Source organism: Pantherophis guttatus, chromosome 1, assembly GCF_059756535.1.
Source record: "Pantherophis guttatus breed Tessera chromosome 1, ASM5975653v1, whole genome shotgun sequence".
NCBI classification, from domain to species: domain Eukaryota; kingdom Metazoa; phylum Chordata; class Lepidosauria; order Squamata; family Colubridae; genus Pantherophis; species Pantherophis guttatus.
The window spans coordinates 78,352,019-78,378,444 of NC_142063.1; the positions used below are offsets into that span (position 1 = coordinate 78,352,019).

The following is a 26,426-nucleotide window of genomic DNA, read 5'->3' on the forward strand; positions in this document are numbered from 1 at the left end:
GGTTGTGTGAGTAGTTAGAAATTTTGACACTAATATGCATCATTTTACACTTGTCATGTTGAATTACACCTGTCATTTTGATGCCCCTAATGAGCAGAGATCCCATTGTTGCTAATTTTTATATGCATATTGGCCTCGCTTGTCATGCCTAAAAAAATGCTATCTGTATACAGATGTCAATCCAACAACTTTGTTATTTTGGTTTTACATCATGATGTAATTTTACATTAAGATAGCAACAGTAGCCTTGACAGTTTTTAAAGCAAGCTTGTTGCTTGTTCCTTTAAGGGGTCATTCAGGGATTTGGAAATACTTTTTTGTGACTTGGCCAGCATGGCCCATCCCCTTTCTTGCTGACGTCTGATTCTATCGCACATCAGACTTTTCCCAGTGGAGCTGGAGAATGAGTTCAATGAAAGCTGTCTGCTTGCAGTCTTAAAGGGCTGCAGGCATTTGAATTACTATTTCTGCTGCTTCTGCTTGGCTCCCTTGGAGCGTTAAGCCAGAAACACTATCAGGAGGGATGGTGAGTGCATGGGATCATCTCACAGAACAGGAGTGATCCATTAGTTTCTTCTCTATCAACAGCTTGAGAGGATCTACTGCACGCTTTGAAAGAAGCTATGATCAGGCTCAGTTCTGCAAAGCAAGGAATGAGGATCATCCTGGCTGAATAAAAGTTGTGGCTTCCTAGTCTGAGATAATGGTTTTGTCTGTCCCAGTGATTGCTCTGGGAGCTACATTGGGGACTGCTACTAGCCTCCTTGCCTTATGTGGTCTTACCTGCTTCTGCAAATATAAGCGACCTGGGAAAGGATCCTCGGACAAGGAACAGGATCTGGAGACGGAAAATGCCAAACCTAGCGTGCTTCAGGCACTCTATCAGGTAAAGCAGTGTATTGATTTTGTTCTCCTCTTCTTTCAGAGATGCTGTCGCTTAACAAGTGTAGATTTTGAGCAAGGTCACCTAGTGTATGGGATAATTTAAGATTTACAGCAATTGTCTGTGTTTGCAGAATTTCAGGGTGTAGCGTGACTTCTATACAAAGGAGGGGGGAAGGGGGCTCAGGTGGCATATGGGATTACGAAAGCAACAGCCAGACAGCTTTTGTTTTATGAAAGAGAAAAATGGCATAACAAATATACAGTGACTTCACAGTCAGTCTGATAGCTGGACAGGGTATAATTGATGGAATACTGAAGCTTAGATGCCAGATAGTAATAATGTCTGAACATTGTATAATTCTCATTGTTTTATCTGTAAACACCTATGTCTATATGCTTTTGCAACACAGGAAAGTCTTGTGTGTAACTAGTGTGCTAAATTCTGGGCAAGTATCAGGCATAATAATATATGTTGGTTAAAATTTAAGACAGACAATAACATCTAGTTTGCAATAAACAGATACTAATGAAAGATATTAAGACAGCTATGAAGAATATAATGTTATGGCATAATATACATTTAAATGTCCGTAACACAGGTTAGATGTAGTATGTTAATCTTCTTGAATCATTTCAGGATTTGAATAATACAGCGTATGGAAAATTATCATACATAGCGTTCACAAGGGAGGGAGAGGGAAAACGACAAAATGTGTGTCATGATACAATCCCGCAGTTTACATAAGTAAAAGTGGAGTTTGAACTATGACATCACCATGTAGCATCATCATTTTGATGTGATACTGGCTTGCTGCAAATATCTACGTTAGCATATGAATAATAGGTGAAAATAACAAAGAGCACTTAGACAAAGATTTCAGTTGTATGGGATGAGGGTTCAAATTCCCTACTAGCCATTCATGGACATGGTCAAATAGTTTTCTGGGCCCATATATTCTGATAAAGCAAAATGTGTGTTATTTGCTTTTGCTTTAACATGATGTGCAAATCCGCCCATTATAGCTAGTTCAATAAACCATGGTTAAAAATATTTTTGGTAAGAATTATGTATGAATGCATCCATTCATTCCTGAGTTTAGCTATTTATTTGGAAAATGGTAAATCACTCTGTTCATTGGTTTTCTTTCAAGAGGCTATTGCTGAGCACATTGTAAGCCGCCCTGAGTCTTCGGAGAAGGGCGGCATATAAATCAAATTTTTAAAAAAAAGAAAAAAAAAGAGATAAATAGAATGTATCCAAAATGTGAAGTTCAAAAATATTCTTTGTTATATTAAAAGACATGAATAAATACAAAAGGATGGATTCTGGGATTGTGCTGTGTGTGTCTGCTTTACTGCATGTGCAAAAAGTGTATGAAGGCTTTTATTTTGTGGGTCCCAGAGTTTCTCAGATTGATGGACTCCTGAATTTGAACCATTTTTTTTCACATTGGGGAGAAGTTGAGAAAAGATTTTAATCCTTTTAGATGCTTAAGATACCCATTTCACTCCATAAAACTCTGGATGGCCTCGTGCTACACTTTTGCGCTTTTTCGATCAATGGAAGATGTTGATCCTTGCTATCATGAATCAACAATTTAACTAATAAAATCCTATCTTGTTGCAGCAGAGAACAAAAGTAATTTGATAATTGATCACTATATTCAACTCAATTATTTGAATTTAACATATTGCTTAAAATGTAACAATTTGTTCCTGTTTTTTCCCTTGAAAAAAAATGCACACACATAAATATGTTGGGATTTGCATGATGCAGCTGCTTTAATGATTTGCAGTCAGATGCTGCATTCACACTCCTGTTCCTTACCAATTCTTCCAAACTGAATCCAAATCAATGAGCAACCTGCATGTGTATGTGTGTGGAGCTTTAACACACACACCCCTCCCCCACACACACATAGAGCATACATATTAGAACCCCATCCCATTCATGTCGGAAGCACCAAGATACTTCTGGGTTGAAAGTATTAGCCAGTCATATCACCATTGCCCGGAAACACCTGATTGGAGGCTCCTTTCATATCCCCATTAATGTGCCCACTGAAGTGGTACCTATTTATCTACTTGCATTTGCACACTTTCAAACTGCTAAGTGGGCAGGAGCTGGAGCGAATGCCAGGAGCTCATCCCATCACACAGCAGCACTTGGGTTTCAAACAAGGGCTTGATGATTGTCAGCCCAGTATTCTAACCATGTGAGCCACCATGCTCCTTCACATTAGAACTATATCTATAGATAATAGAAATAACAGATAGACAAATACATACATCCATTTTCTTGAAATAGATGTTTGAGCTTAATGCGACAAATATTCTGCTTCTTCTGCTGTTTAAAAATGTATGTAAGTCATATATTAAAAACCATGAAATGACAAAAGGGACTAAGACTCACAATAGATAGTACTGGATTGATGGGTTGGAATGACAGTGAGGCAGGAGATGGGGGTGGTTTGCATGAAGGAATAATTTGTTTATTACTATAAAAAGTACTAATCATTTGGGGTGCAGCCCTAATTAGTAGATCTGACTCATGTTGCCTAGCAACTAGGGGGTCCAAATAAACATGTACTATACTTCTTGCATGTTTTTAAAAAGACCTATTGCATTCTAGACATAATACAGCTTTGATCTCTTCTACTGTAAAATGAGAGACCTCTGCTTGGAAAAGTTGAGCCTGGGGTGTGTAGGTTTTTGGTTTTTTTTTAAATTTGATTTATATGCCACCCTTCTCCGGAGACTCAGGGCAGCTTACTTCATGCTGTATATTTATACAAAGTCAGCTTATTGCCCCCACAATCTTGGTCATCATTTTACCTACCTTAGAAAGGATGGAAGGCTGAGTCAACCTTGAGCCTGGTGAGATTTGAACTTACAGTAATTGCAGACAGCTTGATGTTAATAACAGTGCTTTAGTCTGCTGCGCCACCAGGCTCCTGGTTATCTATTTATGTACAGCTTAGTTCAGGGGTGGATTCTACTTACCTTTATTATTTTTATTTTTATTGATTATTGAATTTCTATACCGCCCTACTCCCGAAGGACTCAGGGCGGTGTACAGCCATGAAATAAAACACATAGATATACAAAATTTAAAATCGAATAAAATGAATTAAATAAATTTGGCTGAATTAATACCCATAATTTAAAATACCCATATTTTAAAATCCATTAAAAATTTAGAATTTACACTTAAAAGGGAGAAGATTTAGGTGAGGCCAGCTTGATGAAATAAAAGCGTCTTCAACTCGCGGCGGAAGGTGCGCAGATCCGGAATCCTCCGTATCTCTGGGGGGAGCTCATTCCAGATCATCGGTGCCCCCACAGAGAAGGCTCTCCCCCTAGGGGCCGACAGCCGACATTGTTTGGCTGACGGCACCTGGAGGAGCCCCTCTCTGTGGGAGCGTACTGGTCGGTGGGAGGCTGTTGATGGTAGTAGGCGTAAGTAACCAGGTCCCAAGCCATGGAGCGCTTTAAAGGGGGTAACCAGAACCTTGAAGTGCAACCGGAAGACCACCGGGAGCCAGTGCAGCTCGCGCAGGAGAGGTGTTACATGGGAGCTCCATGTTGCTCCCATAACCACCCGCGTGGCCGCACTCTGCGCCAGTTGGAGCCTCCGGGTGCACCTCAAGGGGAGCCCCATGTAGAGAGCATTACAATAGTCCAGACGAGAGGTGACGAGGGCATGAGTGACTGTGCGTAATGAGTCCCGATCTAGAAAGGGACGCAACTGGCGAATCAGGCGAACCTGATGAAAAATCCTCCCGGTCACGGCCGTCAAGTGCTCTTCTAAAGACAGCCGTGAGTCCAAGAGGACGCCCAAGTTACGAGCCCTTTCCGTGGGGGCCAATGATTCGCCCCCAATAGCCAGCAATGGCGCCAGCTGACTATATCGGGACGTCAGAAACCACAGCCACTCGGTCTTGGATGGGTTGAGCCTGAGCCCGTTTCTCCCCATCCAGATCCGTACGGCCTCCAGGCACTGGGACATCACTTCAAGGGCATCGTTGGGGTGGTCCGGGGTGGAGATGTACAGCTGGGTGTCATCAGCGTACAGATGGTACTTCACCCCGAAACCACGGATGATCTCGCCCAGCGGCTTTACATAAATGTTGAACAGAAGGGGCGAGAGAACCGATCCCTGTGGCACCCCACATATAAGGGGCCTCGGGGTCGATCTCTGCCCCCCTGTCAACACAGACTGCGACCGGTCTGAGAGAAAGGAGGAGAACCACCGTAAAATGGTGCCTCCCACCCCCAACCCTTCCAGCCGGTGCAGCATGATACCATGGTCAATGGTATCAAAAGCCGCTGAGAGGTCTAACAGGACCAGGACAGAGGAACAACCCCTGTCCCGAGCCCTCCAGAGATCATCAACCAACGCGACCAATGCTGTTTCCGTGCTGTACCCAGGCCTGAAGCCCGACTGGAATGGATCTAGATACGATGCTTCATCCAGGTACTGGGGTAGCTGTCGCTCAACCACACTCTCAACAACCTTCGCAACGAAGCAAAGGTTGGAGACTGGACGATAATTAGCCAATACTGCCGGGTCCAGGGAAGGCTTCTTGAGGAGAGGCCTTACCACCGCCTCTTTCAAGGCGGCGGGAAAGACACCCTCACCCAACGAAGCATTTATAATCCCCTGGAGCCAGCCTCGCGTCACCTCCCGGGAAGCCAGCACTAACCAGGAGGGACACGGGTCCAACAAACATGTGGTCGCGTTCAATCTACCCAGAATCCTGTTCACGTCATCTGGGGTCACAGGATCAAACTCATCCCAGATAACAGTCTCAAGACCTGTCTCCGTCACCCTCGCTGGATCTATCCCGTCAGAGTCCAGACCTGCCCGAATCTGAGTGATTTTGTCATACAGATACTGAACAAAATCCTCGGCTCTTCCCTCCAAGGGGTCCTCCCGCGCTTCCTGGTGGAGCAGGGAGAGGGTCACCCTAAACAGGGTGGCCGGGCGATTATCTGATGACGCAATAAGAGCAGTAAAATGAGTACATTTTGCTGCTTTTATCGCCACTAGGTAACTCCTAATATGAGATCTTACCAGTGTTCGGTCAGATTCAGAAAGACTAGCCCTCCAACAGCTCTCTAGGCGTCTTTTCCGGCGCTTCATCTCCCTCAGCTCCTCGGTGAACCAAGGAGCCAGGCGAGATCGACGCCGGGTCAGAGGCCGCAAAGGCACGACTCGATCCAGGGCTCCAGCAGCCGCCCTATCCCAGGCGGCCACTAGGTCCCCAGATGAGGCATGAGCCAGAACCTCCGGGATTGGCCCAAGCTCCATCTGGAACCTATCAGGTTCCATCAGGCGCCTGGGGCGGTACCATCTTACCGGTTCCGCCTCCCTGCGGCGGGGTGCTGCGGTTCGAAGGTCAAGGCGAAGGAGCGAGTGATCTGACCATGACAAGGGCTCGATGACTATATCCCCTATCTCGAGATCACTCAACCACTGTCCAGAGACAAAAACCAAGTCCAGTGTGTTTCCCCCAGTGTGCGTAGGGCCATGAATTAGTTGGGTCAGGTCCATGGCCGTCATGGAAGCCATGAACTCCCGAGCCACCTCAGACGCCTCACCCACGGATGGCAGGTTGAAATCCCCCATGACCATTATCAGTTCACAACAGGATCGCGCCCGCACGCTCGCTTCGCTCGTGCACACGCCTTGCTTCTGCGCATGCGCAGAACGCCGATAACAACATCTGGGGCGGTGGGCAGGGCCTCCCACCGGTTTTACTACCGGTTCTTGCGAAGCGGTCCAAACCGGGGGCAACCCACCACTGGCTTAGTTTCTCCATTTATAAGCCACCCCAATTGCTAAAGCGACTCTATGGGACATGCATTATTTTAAAACAAGGGCACAAGCAGGAAAACAATAATAATAAAAAGCACACATTAGACTGCTTTGGGTGGGAGTGGGGTTCTATTAAAAGAAACACAGGAAAAATGATTCCTTCCATGTAATGACATTTTAGCAATTTAGCCTGATGCCAGATTTTACCTGTAATATAGAGAACATGATATGTGCATGCTGCTTTAGGCTTTCTTTTCTGTTTTTTCTGTGCTACAGAGGTTCCATGAAAGCCTTGTGATTTTAGCTTTACATGAAATAGCTTTTGAGATACTTAAGGCCCAATAAATCAAGACAAAGGACTGATCACATCATTGAAATGTGGGGCAAGAGAAGTTAAAATTGTGTTACAGTTACAACTACTCTGCCTATTCAGAATCCATCTTCTTAGTGTTAGGTTTCTAATGTAATGGAATGATAGGAAATCTATCCCTTGAATGTGAATCTGTAGCGTCTGTTTCTCTAGACATATTCACTACCCGCCAACACAGTCAATGAGCAAGGATCATATCTAGTGTGAATTGGTGTCATAATTACATGATTAAAGGATCAGCCTGCCTGCCTGCGTAATCCTGATTATTGCTTCTACCTTTAAAAAATGCCAGGAAAATTATTCCTTCCCAAATGTGTGTTTTAGAAGAGAAGCGTCTTCCTTTCAATTCTGAAACTGAATTTGGTTTGTTTGTGTGTGAGGTGTATTTTCATGTCTCTTGTATCCATTTATAACAGTTGCTTTGCAGATGCAGTATAATAATTGCAATAAGTTTTAATCCATTAAAAAGTATCGTTATGTCGAGCACATACGTTCATGTTTGAATTAATAACTGCAATATCCTTGAGGGAACTAACATTCCATGGCTTGGTTTGCTTGAATTGGGCATGGTTACAACTGGGCAAAGATGTGAACCCATCTTTGTATTTTGTAAACCACAGTTAAGTGTGTTTGGCCAATTGTAAGACCATGGCTTAGTAGGAGCCACAAATATTTCCATGCATTATTATTGCCTGTCTGCGTTTGAAATGCCACAAATTGAGACTAATTTTTCTCAAAATTATGGCTTCCAAATGTATTGCTCTTAAACTTGTCTAATCCTAAACCCAAATGGAAGCAATCAAGTTTGGGATACAGTTAATAAACTAGCAGTTAATTAACATCTAGTTAATAAATGCAGTCTAACTAGTCTAAAACCTAAATATATTTTATTTGCATATTTTTAATTTGTGATGGGTCTGCCTTATAGCAGGATTCTTTCTTCTGCTCTAAGCCAGCAGCTGGTGTTTGTTCAGCCTAGCAGTGATTTATTGCCAATTTTACTCATGCCAAAGGGGGGGGGATCCAAAGTGTTATTTAAAGCCTCAGTATTTTACAGATTGTTCTTATTCAAACTTTCGTTTTAGATAATTTTATTTAACACAAAACCTATCTGTCAAAGGGAACATAGATCACTTTTTTATGACTGACAGAGTAGGTCATATACACAATAAACAGGAACAGATGCAATGCAGTCGATCATTCCCCACTGTAGTTGTATATGGCTCCCAAAGGGATGCTCTCTTGTTACATGATGACAGAGTGCCACTAGAGTGTCTGGCTTTGGCAGGATGGCTTCAATAAAGTGCCTCATATTTATAAATCCACTGTTACTTAAGTAAGACAAAATACTCCATAATATACAGATACATAAGCTTTGCGATTGTCTAAAACAGGGGTGGGCAACTGTGGCCCTTTTACAACCTGTGGACTTCAACTCCCAGAATTTCTGAGCCAGCTTGGCTATCTCAGGAATTCTGGGAGTTGAAGTCCACAGGTTGTAAAAGGGCCACAGTTGCCACCCCTGGTCTAAAATATCCATTTAGGCATTAGTAAAGATAGAGTAGAAACACATATCAGTAGTAAAGTTTTGTTCATGTACAAAACCTTGTTCGAATAGTATTTTATGGACAGGACAATTCTGAGCAGCTGTCAGAATAGTGTTACTCTGAGGTAACATGGTCTGGTACAGTCAATTTCATGGTACCTGTAGTAGAAGGAAAGAAATAAGCCATTTCCCCCCCTCCAAAAAAAGGGGGGGTTCTCATTTTATTACCTATAAGGGGAGACATGATTGCTTACTGCCAAATCAGGGCCCATTATGGGGAGTAACAAGTGACAATCATTACAATTTTTTCGATGTACACTCTTTGCTGCTTCATCTCTACTCCACCTCCCTAATAATACTCCCTCATCTTCTTTGGAAATTCTGGAAGATTTTGGAAAAATCCTGGCTTGCAGAGGCTGGAAGACAGACAAGAGTGAGGAACCAGAATTTCTGATATTTCCCTCCAAGGATGAAGCCCAAACTTTGTCCTTCAAAGAAAGGAGAAATTAAATAATTTCATACATGATATCTATATAGAGAGAGATAATTTAACAACCCCTTTAAAGTTAATAGCTCAGTTTCTCTCCCTTTCTCTCTCTCTCAATAGATGATAGATAGATAGATAGATAGATAGATAGATAGATAGATAGATAGATAGATCATGTGATTAACTGTATTATGGTCTCTCATATTCATTATAAGATGTTCTTCCCTTTGGCTTTTTTTATCTTAAGGCTTGAAGAACATGCTACTTTTAAAATATCTGTCAACCTTGTGCTTTGTTTTAAAACATAGGCAATAATACTAGGACTATTACCATTTATTTATTCAGCAAATTTATATGGCTCCCCATCTACCAATGGGAGTCTCAGCAATAAAAAATATAAACATACTATAAAGCTCAATTAAAAGAACCAGTTTAAGCAAATTATATGTGCTTTAAATTCACTGTGGGGCCTTACAGGATGGAAGCATAGAATGAAAAGCAAAACAAAAGAAAAAAGAACAGAAGGATCCATATAATTCTTAGTTAGGTTCTCTAATGGACTAAATAGACAATTATTATTTCCTTAAATAATTAAATAATTATTTAACTTAATTTGGGCAGGAGCTTAATTTGTAGAGCTTGCAAGTGGCATACAAAGATTAAACTAAAATACTGCTTTGAACACAATGTGATCCAGCCTTTCATAGCTATTTGGCTACATCTCCCATCATCTTTATTCTTGGCTCTGCTTGGCTATGTTTAGAACTGTAGGATCTGGAGTTCATCGTGGCTGCAAAAGATGCTACAATACAGTGCATTATGAATTAGACAGCTTCCCCACAGACAAGCTGATTGGCAAGGAAAGGACTTGGCTGCACTGAATGCTTCCTCTGGGATGCGGTCTACATGCATTATTAACAGGACAAGAATTAAAAAAAAAAGAATGAAAAACATTAATTACACTTCAGCATATGCTTTCATTCTCTCTACTTTGGCTTGAAAGAGAGCTGCGGTTGTGCGGTCAGTAAGCTTAGCTTTTTCACAAGAAAAGAGCAATCCTCAGCATTTTGGAATTTATCTAGAAACATTTGTGAGGGAAGAAAATACCATTTAGAATTATCAAGACTTCCATTTTTCCTCATTCATTCATTCATTCATTCATTCATTCATTCATTCATTCATTCATCCTTATGTCCGCACACACATGAAAAATATTTTCAGAACATAAATATGTGCAATATGAATGAATCGGCATTTATTTCAGGAAAGCTTGACATATTTATTACGAATTCAAAGTTTATATAATAAAACATGATTGTTGGGGCTGTGGGGGGTGGGGGAGTTTATTGTGACTCTTTCCTGTTGTTTACTCTAGGGACCTACATGTATGTACTACAAAATATTGAAGCAATTGCATTTTCTGCTTAAATGATTTCTAATCCACATGGTATAGAGCAGTGATGGCTAACCTTTTTGCCATCGCGTGCCAAAAGCGGGGTTCGCGTGGGGGGGGGGGTTTGCGTGCATGCGTGCTCTCATCCATAATTCAATGTACACCATCCTCCTGCATATGCGCATGTGACACACACACCCTGCACTCCCTCCACTTTTGGCACACAATGGCACGGTGGGACTGGAAAGCTCCTTTTTCACTCTCCCCAGGCTCCAGAGGCTTTCTAGGAGCCTGGGGAGAGTGAAAACAGCCTTCCTCCCCCCCCCCCCCGGGAGGCCCTCCGGAGGCAGGAAACAGCCCATGAAGGGCCCAGAAGGTCTGAAAATCAGCTGGCCAGTGTTCGCATGCACGCTGGAGCTGAGCTAGGGCAGCGCTCATGTGCCCACAGATATGGCTCCACATGTCAGCTGTGGCATGCGTGCCATAGGTTCGCCATCACGGGTATAGAGAAAAGGAGATGGAAAGAATTACAAGAGAATTAGGAGTAGGGACTGGAATGACTAATTAAAAATAGGCCCCAATGTGTTTCTTTAAGAGGAAAATTCCTTGATTTCCAAAATATGATGAATAGTGGCAGCAATGTACATTCCTCTCATGTAAGTTCACAGTCGAAGGAGCACATTTTGCTATAATAAATTCTAAATGAATGCAATAAAAATAAAATCTGGGTCTTTTTGTTTCAGTTTAATGTTGAGAAGACAGCAGAGCCAGTACAACCCCGGACAATCCTCGGATTTCCTCACATCTATGGCCCAAAGCCTGTTGTGACCACCTCAGAAATTGTTAACTATGTAGATTACAACTTGAAGACAGTAGAAGAACCAAGCAAGGGAAAACCTGAAGCTCTGGATAAGAAAAGGATGACCATACAAGTCAATGAAGAGCTATTTCTTCTCCCTCAAAATGGTAGGGCCTTTGTTAAATTGCTTATGATTGCTTCTGCTTTAAATGAGGAATCATAATGGATTTTCTTTATAATTATAGAATATTATCCCAGCGCACATGATCAACATAGTAAAAGTATGCAATTAAGGGTCAGGCTTACACTGCACAAAAATATACCATATAAAAGGTGAAATGGACCAAGGCTTTTAACAATGTTAATCTATATTATCTCTACTTTGAGCAAATTATCTATGTAATTGTTCACATCTGGCAAATTCCATCCTATTGTTCAACACCCTTATGATTTTCTCCTTTTCATAGCATCATTTTAAAAAACTCATTTTATTCTTAGGATGGTAGCTGCTATTCAATTTTCTAGGGGATTTGCTAGCAGGCATGACAAAACTTCTAGAAGCATATAAAGAAATGTATTTTGAATGGAAAAATCATTTGCACTTAATTATTTTCAATTTCTTGAGGACAGAGAGCTCTGCCTGTTATACTAATGAAAGAATAAAAGAAACAGTAATTATTTTGAGTAAGCTAGGAGATTTAATTTGGATATTAATAGGTCAGCTTCCTATTTTGTGGTCTACAACCTCCTCAGAGAGTGTGATCAATAGCCATAGTGGCTGAAGGTAATTTAATTTACTTGTGTTACTTTTAAATGATTTTCTATGCAACTGCATTTCAAAGTGATTTAAATTAAAGTATAATACCAGCTATACATTAAAAGAATTTTTATAATGATGTTTTTTTTTAAAAAAATAAATCCAAATGTTGTAGGAGAAGAAAAATGAAACTGAACCATCTATCCAAAAGGTAGCCTTGAGTGAGGAGATTGAACAAGCACCTGAATGCTCTAACATTATGAACACCTTACAGATATTAGGATGCAGATTATTCCAGAGAGCAGGTGCACTTAATTTATAATTCAACCCAATCAGAAAGCACCAAGGGAAAAGCTTATGTAGAGAAAACACTCGAATGCACAACAGATGTTGACAGCTCAGTATGGCATTGTGAATCTCTTAATATATATTATTAAGCTGGTTTTAATGACAATAAATGAAAATCCAGTTCTGTTTTTCTGAACGTTTCACACAGAAATTAAACTGATGCATTTATTTCCTTTAAAGAATTTAACTTGCTATTACAATTCAGCCTTTTAAAGAACAGTGATTGCTTGCTCATGGATGCATGCACTACAATGGTTGTGAATAAAGAAAGAAAAGAAGGGAAAAAAACTTAAAAGATTCGTGTCAGATGGCAAATTGGAAATGTTCCTAGGAGTGAGGTGGAAGAGGATTCTGAAATCTTAAAGGGTTTGTCCAGTTTTAACTTTAGAGTTTCAAATGGATCATTTTTTCTGGCTACTCAGATTTTATCCTTGCTCCTATCAGAAACTCTATTCCTTTTAATAGATAGCCAGACAGATAGGCATACTATACATTCTTTAAGAATATTTCTGAAATCAACACTTGCCCAAAACACCTTCCTGAAAAATATCAAAAGACCAATGGCTTTAACCTAGTGTTTGCTTGGTATATCTGTCTCCCCTTCTAATATCAAGGGTAACCACAAAGAACTTCTGAGAAATGAGGAATGTTATGAGGAACAGTGTCACCCACTCTCCTTCTATGTTTTGTGGTTGCTTAGGTCTACCATAGCAACCATGTTGCAGATAGGCAAGCTCCTTATTGCAGCTATTTTGTAAAAGATATGACAGGCTGTCTTGTGATAAGCATGTAAGTAAAACAATCTTGGGTGGAATCGAGAAACAAATCTTTGTGCCAATAACAGAAAGATCGCCCTAAAGTTATGAGCAGAAACAAAAATAAATGATGCCTTCTAGATATTGTCATTCTCATGAGATAGATTTGGCCTCTGCATACGGGAAGAGATTGACTGATCAGAGTACAAAAGATGCTGAACTTTCTTTTCCTGGTTCTAGGACTGCTGGGACCCTGCTCAGTTAATATGGGTGTCTCTCTAAAAGATGGGCTTGCCAAGTGGCCCAGCAGACTGTCCCATGCCCCGAAAAAGGTCCTGTTATACCTTACAGCCTTATTACTAGCACCAGCTGTTGAAATGGCATAGCAGTTGAGCACATCCAGCTGAAAAAATAATTACACTCAAGCATCTCTGTTCCCCAGCTATTGGAAGAAATTTTGGCATCCAATTCCTTCCTCTACAATTCTGAATCCGACTACATTATTTTAACTTGGCATTGTTCCAAATGCTTAGTGTGATTCAAATAAAGCATGAAGAATATCCTTCTTCAACCTTGGAGCACTCAACTACACTGGATATGTGAATACAATTACTGAGCCTTTGACCCTGCAAGTATAAACATCAAGATGGAGATGGAGGTCTTTAGGGAACTACATTTTATTGATATAGATTATATTAAGAAAGGCTGTTGAAAGGCTGCATGGGTTCTTCCCTCCCTCTGATCATATTCTGAATTAGGGAGGAGTCAATGAGTTTCTTCTCCTATTTTTGCTGTTCTTTGACTTTAAAGAATGCTTTCCTATATATAACAACTGCTTCTGCTTAGTTTCCTCAAGTTCATCTCCATGGCTCTCTCCATAAACTCTTTGATGGCATGCTTTCAAAACTTTTAGAGAAATGACCAATATATGCAGGGCCAACCCCAGAAATACTGGGCAAGAATAGGCCAGTCCATAATCTCCCTGTTTAATGTCCAAAACATACATCTATAATGGTGAAGCCAGTTTTAAGCACATGATTGAATTTCAAAAGTAAATATTATGTCTAGCTCATAAAATGCCCATGGGTAGGAGATTAAAGCTGGTGACATGGGATTTCTGGTGGCCATGTATCAAGACCAAGGTCTATTGTCCATCTGTCCTATTTGCCATCAGGTCAAGGATATGTCCAGGAAGCCCACAGCATTCCTGCAACAAATATTTTTGGCTCCCTAGTACACCATCATCTTTGATTTCATGATGAAATTTCTGTGATTCATGTGTGATTCTCTGTGTATACATAGAAATCCAAATTGGAAGTTGTAGAGTATAAAGAATGAAGTCAATGAAGCAATTACTTTCTTGAAAGTGGCGATTTACAGAGTAATTTTTAAGTAGTTCATCAACATTTATGCCATAACAAATGTCCAAATTTTCAAAGCATCATAAAACTTTGAGTTACAATAGCAATAGCACTTAGACTTATATACCACTTCACAGCGCTTTACAGCCCTCTCTAAGTGGTTTACAGAGTCAGCATATTGCCCCCAACAATCTGGGTCCTCATTTTACTGATCTCAGAAGGATGGGAGGCTGAGTCAACCTTGAGCTGGTGAGACTCGAACGGCCAAACTGCAGTCAGCTGGCAGTTGGCAGAAGCAGCCTGCAGTACTGCACTATAATCACTGTGCCACCACTGTGCCTATCCTACAAATAGGATAGGTAATTTTATATTGAAGAGGGATAAGTGAGACCGTCAGACATTTGCAGCTTTCTTCCACAAAAACTTTGATATTCTCCAAAAGTAGTCAAAATGCATTTTGATATGATAAAAGAGGAAAATTACCATACCCAGAGATAATTTTTTTCATATTAATTCTAATTTAAGTTTAATTTTGGTCAAATCAAATTTAGCTCTGACATAATTTACACCTATTTTTTGTCTTGAAGTATAGTTCCTAGATATTACCTGACGTCGCCTTCCAAAAGACCATCCATTCATTTGATATCATGGTTTCAAGTGGAAAGATACAACAACATGCATCAATGGTCATCTTAACTGGAATAGAACACAATTTATAATTAACATTCTTTTGAGTTTTAGGTGGTGTGAAGGATGTTTGTGTCACTGAGCACCTCAGTCCTGAAAGTGCTGCAGGCTGCAATCAAGTCCCAGAACTTCATTATTGTCTGGGCTACAACCGACAGAAAGAAGCACTGTCCGTTGCTTTCCTTGAAGGTAAAGACCTCCAGTTTTGCAAGCTGGTGATTGAAAATGATAGTACTGATAATTATAATTTATTAAACTTGTATGTCACCTGATTCTTAATGTCTCTAGCCAGCTCAGAATAATCAAAGAAATTACAATGCATTCAATAAAATGTAAAAATAAAATAAATGATGGCTAATGCGATGAAACAAGGGGTATCATTCTCTCTCGTCAACATCCTGAGTGATGAGCCAGGTCTGCATGGCTCTTCTTAACAACATCAGAATGATAATGTTTGTACGTTAACACCATGGACACCTAGAGAACAAACTGCTCAACATAAATATGGAATGTATGATATAAAACAATAAAAAAATATTTTTTAAAAAAAACATCAGAATGGGGACCATCCAAATCTCTTTGAGGAAAAAAAAGCCTGACATAGGACTATTCCAGACCTATAAGACTTTAACAGAAGACATTTATATAGTCAGTCAATTGGTGTAGTGGTTATAGGCATCAGGCTAGAAACTGGGCGACTGTTATTTCAAGTCCTGTCTCAGGTACAAAGCCAGCTGGGTGACCATCTCTCTCATCCCCAGGAAGAAGGGTGAGGCAAAAATGTTCTGAAAAATGTTGCCTAGGAGATGGTAGGGACTTATCAGGATTCAGGTCTGGATTTAAAGGTATAAAGCATAAAAAAGCAAGGAAAAAGCACATTAAAGTCTATTTAAAAAATCATATAATTTACTTTCCAAGCAATGATTTGCAGGAGTAGCCAATCAATTACTTAATAAACTTGAATGTCTCCCTTTTCTCCTCATTTTACTTTATTCTACATATAAAATTAAACTATTTTTGCATATGGCAAACATAACAGAAGAGAATAAGTAATTTACTAGGTCATATAAAGGTCCAATAAAGGAATCATTATCTTTATCTAATAAATTATAGTTTAGTTTACCCTAGTAATAAGCTATGTCTCCATCTATTAGTTCCTTGTTCTTCCCCTCTCTTCTCATACAGCTGACGTTTGAAAAGCTTTACTGGTTTTCTATGATATCTGAATTAGGAAGTAATGGAGGGTAATGCAAAAGAATGTTGGTCACTCTTGATTAAAAAAAAGCAGTGGTATTTCTGTGGGCCTCTAGGCATTGCTAAACTATTATACAATCTAACATCCCTTACTTTGGCCATTCTGGCTAGGACTATAAGAATTATCATTTAGAGATCTCTGGATGCCCCCCTCAATCCCAACACTCCTCCCCACTGTGACAATTAACAGGTTCAAGACTACTATGCCTAATGTGGGCATATATCATTTATTATTTTAATTCAAAAATCAAACATAACAGAGTTCATTAGAAGACATTGTTATTCTCTCATTTCCTTTATCTCTAGATATTTCTAAATCACCATAAAACCAAGATCTGAACGGCATTAATTACAATTAAAGGAAAATAAATATGTTTTCTGCTGCCATTCATTTATGTCAGAATTCAACTCTGTTATCACAACAGCAAATATGTAATCTATATATAATCAGGATGACAGGTGACAGAAGTCTATAGTTTGACCCATGTCCAATCAAGCTTGCAGAAATAGAAGTTTGCTTTTTTGCATTACATCAAAACCTTGACTTGGCTCTAAATAAAATCAAATCAAATGGTTTCAAGTGGTCTCTTGAAAATATTTTAGCACAGGACTTAAATGATAATTGCATTTTCACCTTTACTCTGCCCCTACCAGTTTTATATGGAACCACATCAGGAGACCAAAACAATGGAAGTGATTGCTACATCTTAGGCACTTTGGTGAGCAACTCTGGAACTATAGAAGCCCAGACTGTGATGAAGAAGAAGCAAATCCATGTTGTCTGGGAAGAAGCTCTACTGTTTCCAGTTAAGGAGAAGATGCTGCCGGAGGGGACATTAACCCTCACCTTGAGGAACTGTGACAAGTTCTCTAGACACAGCATTATTGGTGAAATTAAACCAAATCTGGCTTCTGTAGGGGAGCAATATGGACCAGTACAGTCTGAGAAAGTGAAAGTCCTTGACAAGGTATTTTCAATTCATTTTTATTGATTATTGCATGTTATATTCTCCTGTTGGGATATAGAACGCTGCATGTGAGTGTCCCTAAACTTAAGAGTCTTAATTAACTTTATTCCATGGTCACAGTGACATTATTAGATTCTTTGAATATTTCACCATGAGCGTATAAAGACGTATTGAACGTGAACCTCCTTGGGTTCCATTCTTGGTCCAATACTCAATATCTTTATGAATGATATATAGATGAAATGGAAGGGATAGAAAGGCTGACAATGTGATACTAATTCCCGATACTAAGTAATTGGCTAATAATTTTAAGTGGTGGTTCTCAACCTTTTTTAATCAGATGCACAATATTGAATATAGTAGCAATTCTGTAGCACACCAAAAAGTATTATTTATTTATTTATTATTCGAACTTCTATACCGCCCTTCTCCTTTCGGACTCAGGGCGGTGAACAGCCAAAATAAAAACATTTATACATAAAGTACAATTAAAAATAGATTTAAAATAATTAGATAAATCTGGCCCATAGTTTAAAAATTTATCAATTTAAAATCCGTATCAAATTTTAAAACCAACCATAAAATCAAGACAGACCGACTAACTAAAAAAAATAAGTTTTTAGGGCCCGACGAAAAGTCCGGAGGTCGGAGATCACTCGTATCTCTGGGGGTAGATTGTTTCAAAGGGTAGGTGCCACCACAGAGAAGGCTCTCCTCCTGGGGGTCACCAGCCGACATTGTCTGGCCGATGGCACCCTGAGGAGACCCTCTCTGTGGGAGCGAACTGGCCGGTGGGAGGCTATTGGTGGCAGAAGGCGGTCCTGTAAGTACCCTGGCCCTAAGCCATGGAGCGCTTTAAAGGTGATCACCAACACCTTGAAGCGCACCCGGAAGTCCACCAGAAGCCAATGCAGCTCGCGCAGGAGAGGAGTCACATGGGAGCACCCGTCGCTCCCATAATCCCTCACGCGGCCGCATTCTGCACCAGTTGGAGCCTCCGGGTGTACCCCAAGGAGAGCCCCATGTAGAGAGCATTACAATAGTCCAGACGAGAGGTGACGAGTGCTTGAGTGACTGTGTGTAGGGAGTCCCGATCCAGAAAGGGGCGTAACTGGCGTATCAGGTGAACCTGATAAAAAGCCCCCCTGGCCACGGCCGTCATATCCCCTTCTAAAGACAGCCATGCATCCAGGAGGACGCCCAAGTTGCGGGCCCTTTCCGTGGGGGCCAGTGATTCGCCCCCAATAACCAGCGATGGCGTCAGCTGGCTATACCGGGATGCCGGCAGCCACAGCCACTCGGTCTTGGAAGGGTTGAGTCGAAGCCTGTTTCTCCCCATCCATATTAATCCTATATACTTATTTTTAAACATGTAAGTCATGGTTTGAGAAAAAGTTATGAAATTTTTAAGATCGCTGCACTGTATTGAATATACCTATTATATAGAATATACCTAATACAAAAAATGAAAAAAAAATAACATAAGAAAAACAGCCTATGTCACATGGCACATTAGTTGAGAACCACCTTATTAAAAGACAGGATCAAGATTTAAAGTTATCTTGCTAGGATTAAGACAAGTTCAAAAGAATAATGTTCAGTGAAGAGATATGTAATATTCAGCAAGAAAAATCAAATGTAGAAATACTGGGGGAATCTATCTTGCTGTGAGCATTGTGGGAGAGGCTTCTAGCAATCATAGAAGACCATCAGTTGGAGAAAAACAATTAGGGTAATTGTAATACAGACTTGGAATGCACTAACAGATCACACACACAGCTACATTGTCCTCTGAACTGGTTAATCCATGCAAATATAATGAACTCACCAAACTCCAAAACATGCCACTACCAACTGATATGCAAGAAAAGGAAAATCAACTACCTTAGCCCAAGGAGAGCAACTATATCTGTAACTATGCAGAAAACCAACAGGGTGGGGACTTTCTGGGTTTGATTCCAGAGGGCAAGCACTACGGCTTTTCAGCAGATGCTTGGAGGTGCTAAAGTTGAGATGCTGCTACTAAAGTCTTACTATTCTAGAAAAATTGCTTCTGAACCTAGGAGAATCCTAGCAAGTGGCTAATTATACCTCTCAAACAGATGGCCTCAGTCAATTTACAGATGGTCTCCAGGAACATACGATACCAAGAATGCCAAGAAATTGTTTGTACATAATAAGTGCAAGATATACTATCCAGTTATATTGAGCAACTGACAGCCATATTTCTCATTGATCGGTCTTCTTCAAAAATCCTCTGAGATTGTAATAAGGTAGAAATGCTATTCCCAACCTGAAAAGACCAGATTAACATGCTTGGAATTGTGTCCTCATTTTGCAATTTGACATATAGAAAGAAAGGGTAACTCACAGGGGATCTCAGAGACTGCAATCAAATTGTAAACCAAGACAGAAGTCTTGAATGAAGTTGAATCATTAATCAGATGCGAGGCAGAAAAGAGATTTTTAAAAAAGAGCACAAGGAAAAGAAGCAATATTTTTGGTACTGTATTTCCCAGATGAGCTTATTAGGTTTGTTGAAAGTTAAAGTTGTATGATAATATCAGTTTCAAGCTTTGATCGGAAAATGATTCAGTTGAATCCCCTTCTAATTGCTGAATCAAATTGATGTATCAATCAAATTGGGTGCCTCTGAACAGCTTTCTATATACAGAAACATACATTTTTCCAATCAGATATATGATTAATATTCAGTCAATTTAACTACTGAAATTGAGTTGAACTGATAATTTAGAATGATTTTGGATGACTTGAATAGCCCTGCTGAAAGTTTTCCATGTCGTTTCAACAGTTTCATTGAAAAATGCCAGATTCTTCTTCACTGTAATTCTGTCCTGCAGATTTAAAAATGGACTCAGTAAATTCATTGATTTCCAAAAAGATGTATCACATCACAGTACTTGCTGGTATCACCAAAATATAAAACTGTATCTCCTGCATTCTACCAACTAGCTTAGAAATAATAATTGTAATACAATTTCAGCATGAGTTTATCACTCATTTTAAGGACAGACTCCAGTTAGAGGAATTGGTTTAGAAGTAGATCTATCATGAAAGGCATTTGCTTCAATACTGTAAGAATATTTGAGGGCTTTTAGAAATGGATAATAACAAATATGTTAACCCATGTAATAAAAACATTTTTTATTCTGATGAAACACCACTAAAATGAATGCAAAGTGAAGAATGCTTGGATAGTTTACTGACAAACACCAAAATGTCTTAGCTCAGCTTTGCAAATATTCAGTGCATTTCTTATCTTAGCACTGATGAATTGAAGTTAAAGTCTATATTAGAATGGGTAGTATATTTTTCCCTTATTCATAGATTAAATAATAATTGGACAAATCAGCTGGAAGTATTTTGTCAATTGGACAAAATATTCAAATGAATATTGGGATGTGGGATTTAACTCAAGAGCCAAATCAAGGATGAAGAAGTATCAGTTCTACCAGAATCAACCATTGCCCAATCCCAAGGCCAAGAACAGCAGAGCAAAACGTCTATTAAACAATAGGAGGTGTGAGATAAAGAACCACAGAACTTAAACTACAGCTAGTATTGAAATTTCATGTAGGCAAAGGTAACCAATTGTTTTATAGCTTTTTCCTAGTATGCAGTAACAATTCTTATTTGATCATGCTGCATCTTGTGTTTGAAAGTGTTAAACTGAGTATAACCCTAAAGCCTAATTAGGCCCTATGAGTTATTTAGTTACTCTATCAAGGTCCTGTCATCAACAATATCATGACATGAATTCACCATTACTATGTGAATCCTTTCTGTAGCCACTTCAAGTTTTGTATTTCTTGACTGATAGGATATAACTGTACTATTTGTCATATTTCTGCTGTTCAGTAAGATCCAATAAGGTCCATGAATTGGACTACAGATTATTTCTCACTATTGTCTATAAATAAAATGAGTTGTTGGAATAATAATTGAGCTACTCTATGTAGTGCAGCAGTCCCCAGCACCGGGGACTGGTTTCATGGAAGACAATTTTTCCACAGATGGGGGGATGGTTTCAGTTTCACTCCCTTGCCTGCTGCTCACCTCCAGCTGTGCGACAAAATTTCTAACAGGCCACAGATCACTAATGTAGTGTATCTTTAGCTAATATTCTATTACTGCCCACTGTAGTGGCAATCTTCAGTGAATGGCAAATAAGACATTTTGTTTTACAATGGCAACCACTTTTCATTTTTCAGCATTAAACAACTCTGCCAAACAGGCCTTTTTTAGGGGGGAAAAAACCCAAAATGATATATCTCTACATGAGAACTCTCTTGAAAGAATTTCACCATATTCCCAAAATAAAACTAAACTAAAATAATAGATTTCAAAATTTTAAAAAATTATCCCTTTTGGATGAAAGCAGTGGAATCCATTGTTTATAGTCTGGTTTACTGCATTTTGAGGGAATTTATTCAAGCCAAGATGAGATGGATGTTTCAGTGGTATACATAATTTGAGCTGAATATATTCTTCCTTATCTTTTACTCTGAATTCTCCTGAGAAAACTGAGTTTTAAAAATGTCATTGGAGCTATTCCAGGCAAAAAAGACTTTCAAGAATACATCTACCCTCAGAGAGGGGAAACCATGTCTGTAATAATCTGGGTCATCTAGTCAGAAAAAAAATTCTGAAATATTTATACCTCTCTAAATAGCTTTTTCTTGTTGCCTTGCCGGTTTTTATTTTTTATGCAAGATATTTTATGTACTATGGCTAGAGTCTGCTCTTATAGGACATCAGATTTACTCTTAAATACTTTATATTCTTACATATACTTTGGGGATTTCCCAAAGTATGTGCAAAGGCAAACTTTCCTCTTGTGTATTTTGATTACATGATACTTGGTGCTCTGAAAATAACATTGCCGCTAGTACATAGGGGGAGTGGGAGTCCCAAGGCTAATTGTGTATGATGCTCTGAACTTATTTTTAGTAACCTGTTCCCATTTTTAATATAGAATTAATACAGTGAATATTTATTTCCAGTTTCCTTTCCCTTTTCTCTTCCTTTCACCTCTTATAGATTTACTCTTCTATCCACCCCTTGCCTTCCACTGGACGAGTCCTTATTAAATTAATTTGTGACTTTGAGATCAACTAACAAATAAATTTTAACCTGCTGAATATAAAGAGCCTTGGTAGCGCAGCTGACTAAGTGCTGTTAAATAGCACCAGCTGCCTGAATTACTGCAAGTTCAAATCTCACCAGGCTCAAGGTTGACTCAGCCTTCCATCCTTTCGAGGTAGGTAAAATGAGGACCCGGATTGTGGGGGCCATAAGCTGACTTTGTATATAAAAAAAAGAACACCGTTTAGGGGAGGCCGAAAGCCCTACTAAGCAGGGTATATACAAAAGTATGAAGGCTATTGCTTAACGCATTGTAAGCCGCCCTGAGTCTCTGGAGAAGGGCGGCATATAAATCAAACCAATAAATAAATAAATAAATAAATAAATAAATAAATAAATAAATAAATAAATAAAGGCAATTTTTTTTTATTGTTAGTGGGATTGACGGGTTTGTGCAAAAAGAAAAATGAATGAATGAATGAATGAATGAATGAATGAATGAATGAATGAATGAATGAAATAACAGTGAAATAATGATTCACATAGCAGTGAAAAGGCTGCTATGTGAATCATTAGGAAACAAAAGAGAAATTTAGAAGAATCACTAGCATTCTGTAGTCATCCAGAAAGTTCAAGAAAGATGTATCAGAGATTGCTGAAAATGAACTTACAGCAAAGGACTTGAGTAAGATTATGTTTATAAGAATTGCTAAATTTAAGAGAGTTGTTGAATTATTTACTAAATATGATAATTCAGACCAACATCATATTTTTCCCCAGGTATCCATTTATTCTTTACTAAGCTTGCCAATATTTCAATCTGGACTCACTTCACTAGTAAATATATAAGCCAAAAGTTAGAAGTATGCAATGTTAATGTATGTTTTAATGTTATTATTGTATTCATATTTATTACCCCTAATATATTGTGTTAAAATTACAATAATAACATTATCCATGAATTGGCATTATTATACTGTACTTATTTGTTGCACTAATTAATTTGCTTGGATGGATTGTGTTTGTCTTGAGCCATGTGTGACAGTTATGGGTGGCACAGGCTATTGCAATATTCCAAGAGAAAATTTAGTGCTTTCACCAGTGGTTCTCATTTTTTCTCAAGGGCTTGTTCTAAGTCTTTTCTCACCCCTGAAGAGAGGCAAAGAGATGTACAAGTAAAAAGCCCCTCCACACACACACACAAACATACACATTCATATTTGCTACAAAACTTGATTCTCAATCAATGAAACATAATTTAGATGATTTTATTTGTACAACTAACTATGAATTGGAGGAACTAAATCTAATCTGGGAAACTGGATCCAGTACTTCATTTCACTTGATTTCAGGTTTTGAGATGATGTCAAGTTTTGAAGCTTTGGCAACCAAAACCCCACCCCAAAGGACTCTACCATAAGTGAGGTGGACAGTCATCACTCCCTATTACATTCTGTATGGAGTTATTCTTCCCCATGCATTGTCAGCTCACCACTTCCTCTGAAGGGTAGAATGACAGGAATGTACTTTGAGCATCTACTTTGCCTCTCCTGAAGAAGTAAGAGATAGAGCAAATGAATCAGAGTGTACTTGTGAGTCCTCTAGATGAAAGACTGAAAGCTTGATTTTTGCTGCTGAGGAAGATGACGCAGAGAAAGGGATTTATATGAGGCTCTTCTGGGCAGACTGGATTTGAAAGCTAGCAATTCTCTCCCCTTGCTATAAATCAGTGTAGATGTTTATCACACAAACATGACATAATCAAGATGCTTTACCTGAGAAATGCTGTTTCTTCTTCTCAGTACTGGAAAATATATTATAATTACCCTGCATAACACCTTCAAATTGCTATCACTGAAGCAAGGAGTGAAACTCATACTTTTCCAAAAATGATGAAACGTATCATCAATAGAAGACAATGATCTCTTTAAAAAAAAAAAGAATATTAGAAGAAATGTATTGTAGATTGAAATTTAGAAATAACATAATTTGGATTTAAAAATTACTGTGCTGAAGAGTGTGACCAGTAGACCATTCAATGCCTGTTCAATTTACTATTCAAGTCCAGCTGTTCACGTTTTACCTCTTCCTGATATTTCTCATTAAAATAATTGTTTGGACTGGACTATGTCAGATAGATAACTTTTCTTTGATAGCCCTTAAATTAAAGTCATGCTAGGATAAACACACTCTGTAGGCACTCGTTTTCTTTCTTGCTGGCAGCAAAATTGTTATACAACATTATACAATATACCAATATAACATAATAAGTAAGACAAAAAAACTTTAATATCAAAACTTTAACCAGTAGATTGAATAAAATTGTAGCCTTGTTGCAGGATGACACTTCATACAGAATGACACTTCACGACTTTGCCTAATAAAATAGCAGACCAGAGAAATACCACCAATAAGTACATCAGAAATGTTCCCCTATTCATTCCCTATGAACTTCAGAAGGAAAGCTCCTTGTTAAACCTGGTTGCTAGGAAACCTGCATCCAGAGTTACTAGGTAGCTGCACATTCATGGCTTTCATGGCTTCAAAATACCTTGAAGATGCTACTGAAAGATAACCCAGAGTTTGTAGCTTTGTAGCATGCTTTCCAACCATGGTTGTCTCTGCATTTATTTTAGTTCTGCAAATACCCTGTTTAAATCTCACCACAGGCTAATGTAAACAAAAAACAGAAGCCTACATTGGAAGAAAGATGAAATGTGTATTGATCTTTACATCTTGATACAAAACAAAGCTGTGTTTTGTGATGTGTGTTCACCTTTTATATTCTACTGTACAGATCTTTGTCTTTTCCACATATCTCATTCTGTGGCTGTCAGTCATCTTCTTTGTGTAGAAAAAGGTAAAAAATATATTGAGCATTCCTTTTTTGTTCCTCCCTGAACTGCAGGAACCAGACACAGGCTATGGAGAAGTTCTGCTTTCTATCAGCTATTTGCCTGCTGCAAATCGTCTGCTTGTGGTACTTATAAAAGCAAAGAGCCTTCATTCCAAACAGCTGAAAGAACTCATTGGAAAAGGTATGGGAAAAATAAAAGCCTGCTATTGAATGCTACCAACTGAAATATTTCTTTTAGGTTTTTTTTTTTTATGCTAAGGACACGATTTAGTCACATATGTGAGATGGGCAGCTGGGCAGCTGTGTACAGTATATATATTGTATATTGTATTTTGTTAGTTCATATAAGGAGGCCCTGAGCCAGAATGATGCTTCTGCTAAGATTCAGTAGCTGGACCAGTGGTGGGTTCCTCCCGGTTCAGTCTGGTTCGGCCGAGCCAGTAGCAGTGACGATATAACATCACCGAACCGGTTCTCCCCCCCGCCCCCCCCACCCACGTTATTCTTACCTTTTATTTGGTCCCTCCCCCAATCTATTGCTGCCTCCTGAGTCCCAGCTGATTACTAGAGGGGAAAAAAAACCCTCTTGCCGCGGGGCTTCAAAGGGCCGTCCTACAGCTGATCAGTGTTAAAAGCAAACAAATGAGTCGGGTCGTAAGTGCAAGGACCTTCCAGAAATGACTCTGACCAGCTAGCCATGCCCACCTAGTCACATGACCTCCAAGCCACACCCACAAAATAAGCCACGCCCACAGAACCGGTAGTAAAAAAATTTAGAACCCACTCCTGAGCTGGACTATATTTGAGCCTCGGTTTCCATCTGTCACTTTGAAGTAATAATATTCTCCTAACTGGCCAAGTTTCCCAAGATTGTGCAGATGCTGTCCTGAATCATTGCCTGGACATTGCAGTAAAGGATTGGACCTAGAATTTGTGATTCAATCCAGAGTAGATATGATTGTGAACAAACTCATCCAATGCTAGCAACACAGCCTGTTTTAAATAAAAATGCATTCCCTCTGTGAAACCAGT

General features: G+C 39.3%; 1 protein-coding gene and 1 long non-coding RNA gene across 3 annotated transcripts in view; one reads left to right on the forward strand and one right to left on the reverse strand.

The window, feature by feature from the left end:
• The first annotated feature begins 379 nt into the window (after positions 1–379).
• Positions 380–26,426, forward strand: part of SYT13 (synaptotagmin 13) — a 30,874-nt gene continuing 4,827 nt past the window's right edge. Inside the window, exons 1-5 of one of the 2 annotated variants that reach the window (XM_034417424.3) lie at positions 380–886; positions 11,246–11,468; positions 15,264–15,398; positions 17,118–17,431; positions 25,446–25,575. In XM_034417424.3, coding sequence (XP_034273315.1) covers positions 704–886; positions 11,246–11,468; positions 15,264–15,398; positions 17,118–17,431; positions 25,446–25,575 — 985 coding nt within the window. In that variant the 5' untranslated portion in view covers positions 380–703. Of the gene's footprint in view, positions 887–11,245; positions 11,469–15,257; positions 15,399–17,117; positions 17,432–25,445; positions 25,576–26,426 lie in introns of both variants that reach the window. The other variant, XM_034417423.3, reaches the window with a different exon arrangement.
• On the reverse strand, positions 19,929–25,975 carry LOC148116458 (uncharacterized). The gene is made up of 2 exons (XR_015729519.1): positions 24,313–25,975; positions 19,929–20,286 (listed from the first exon to the last, which is right to left on the reverse strand). It is a non-coding gene; the product is annotated as an uncharacterized LOC148116458 (long non-coding RNA).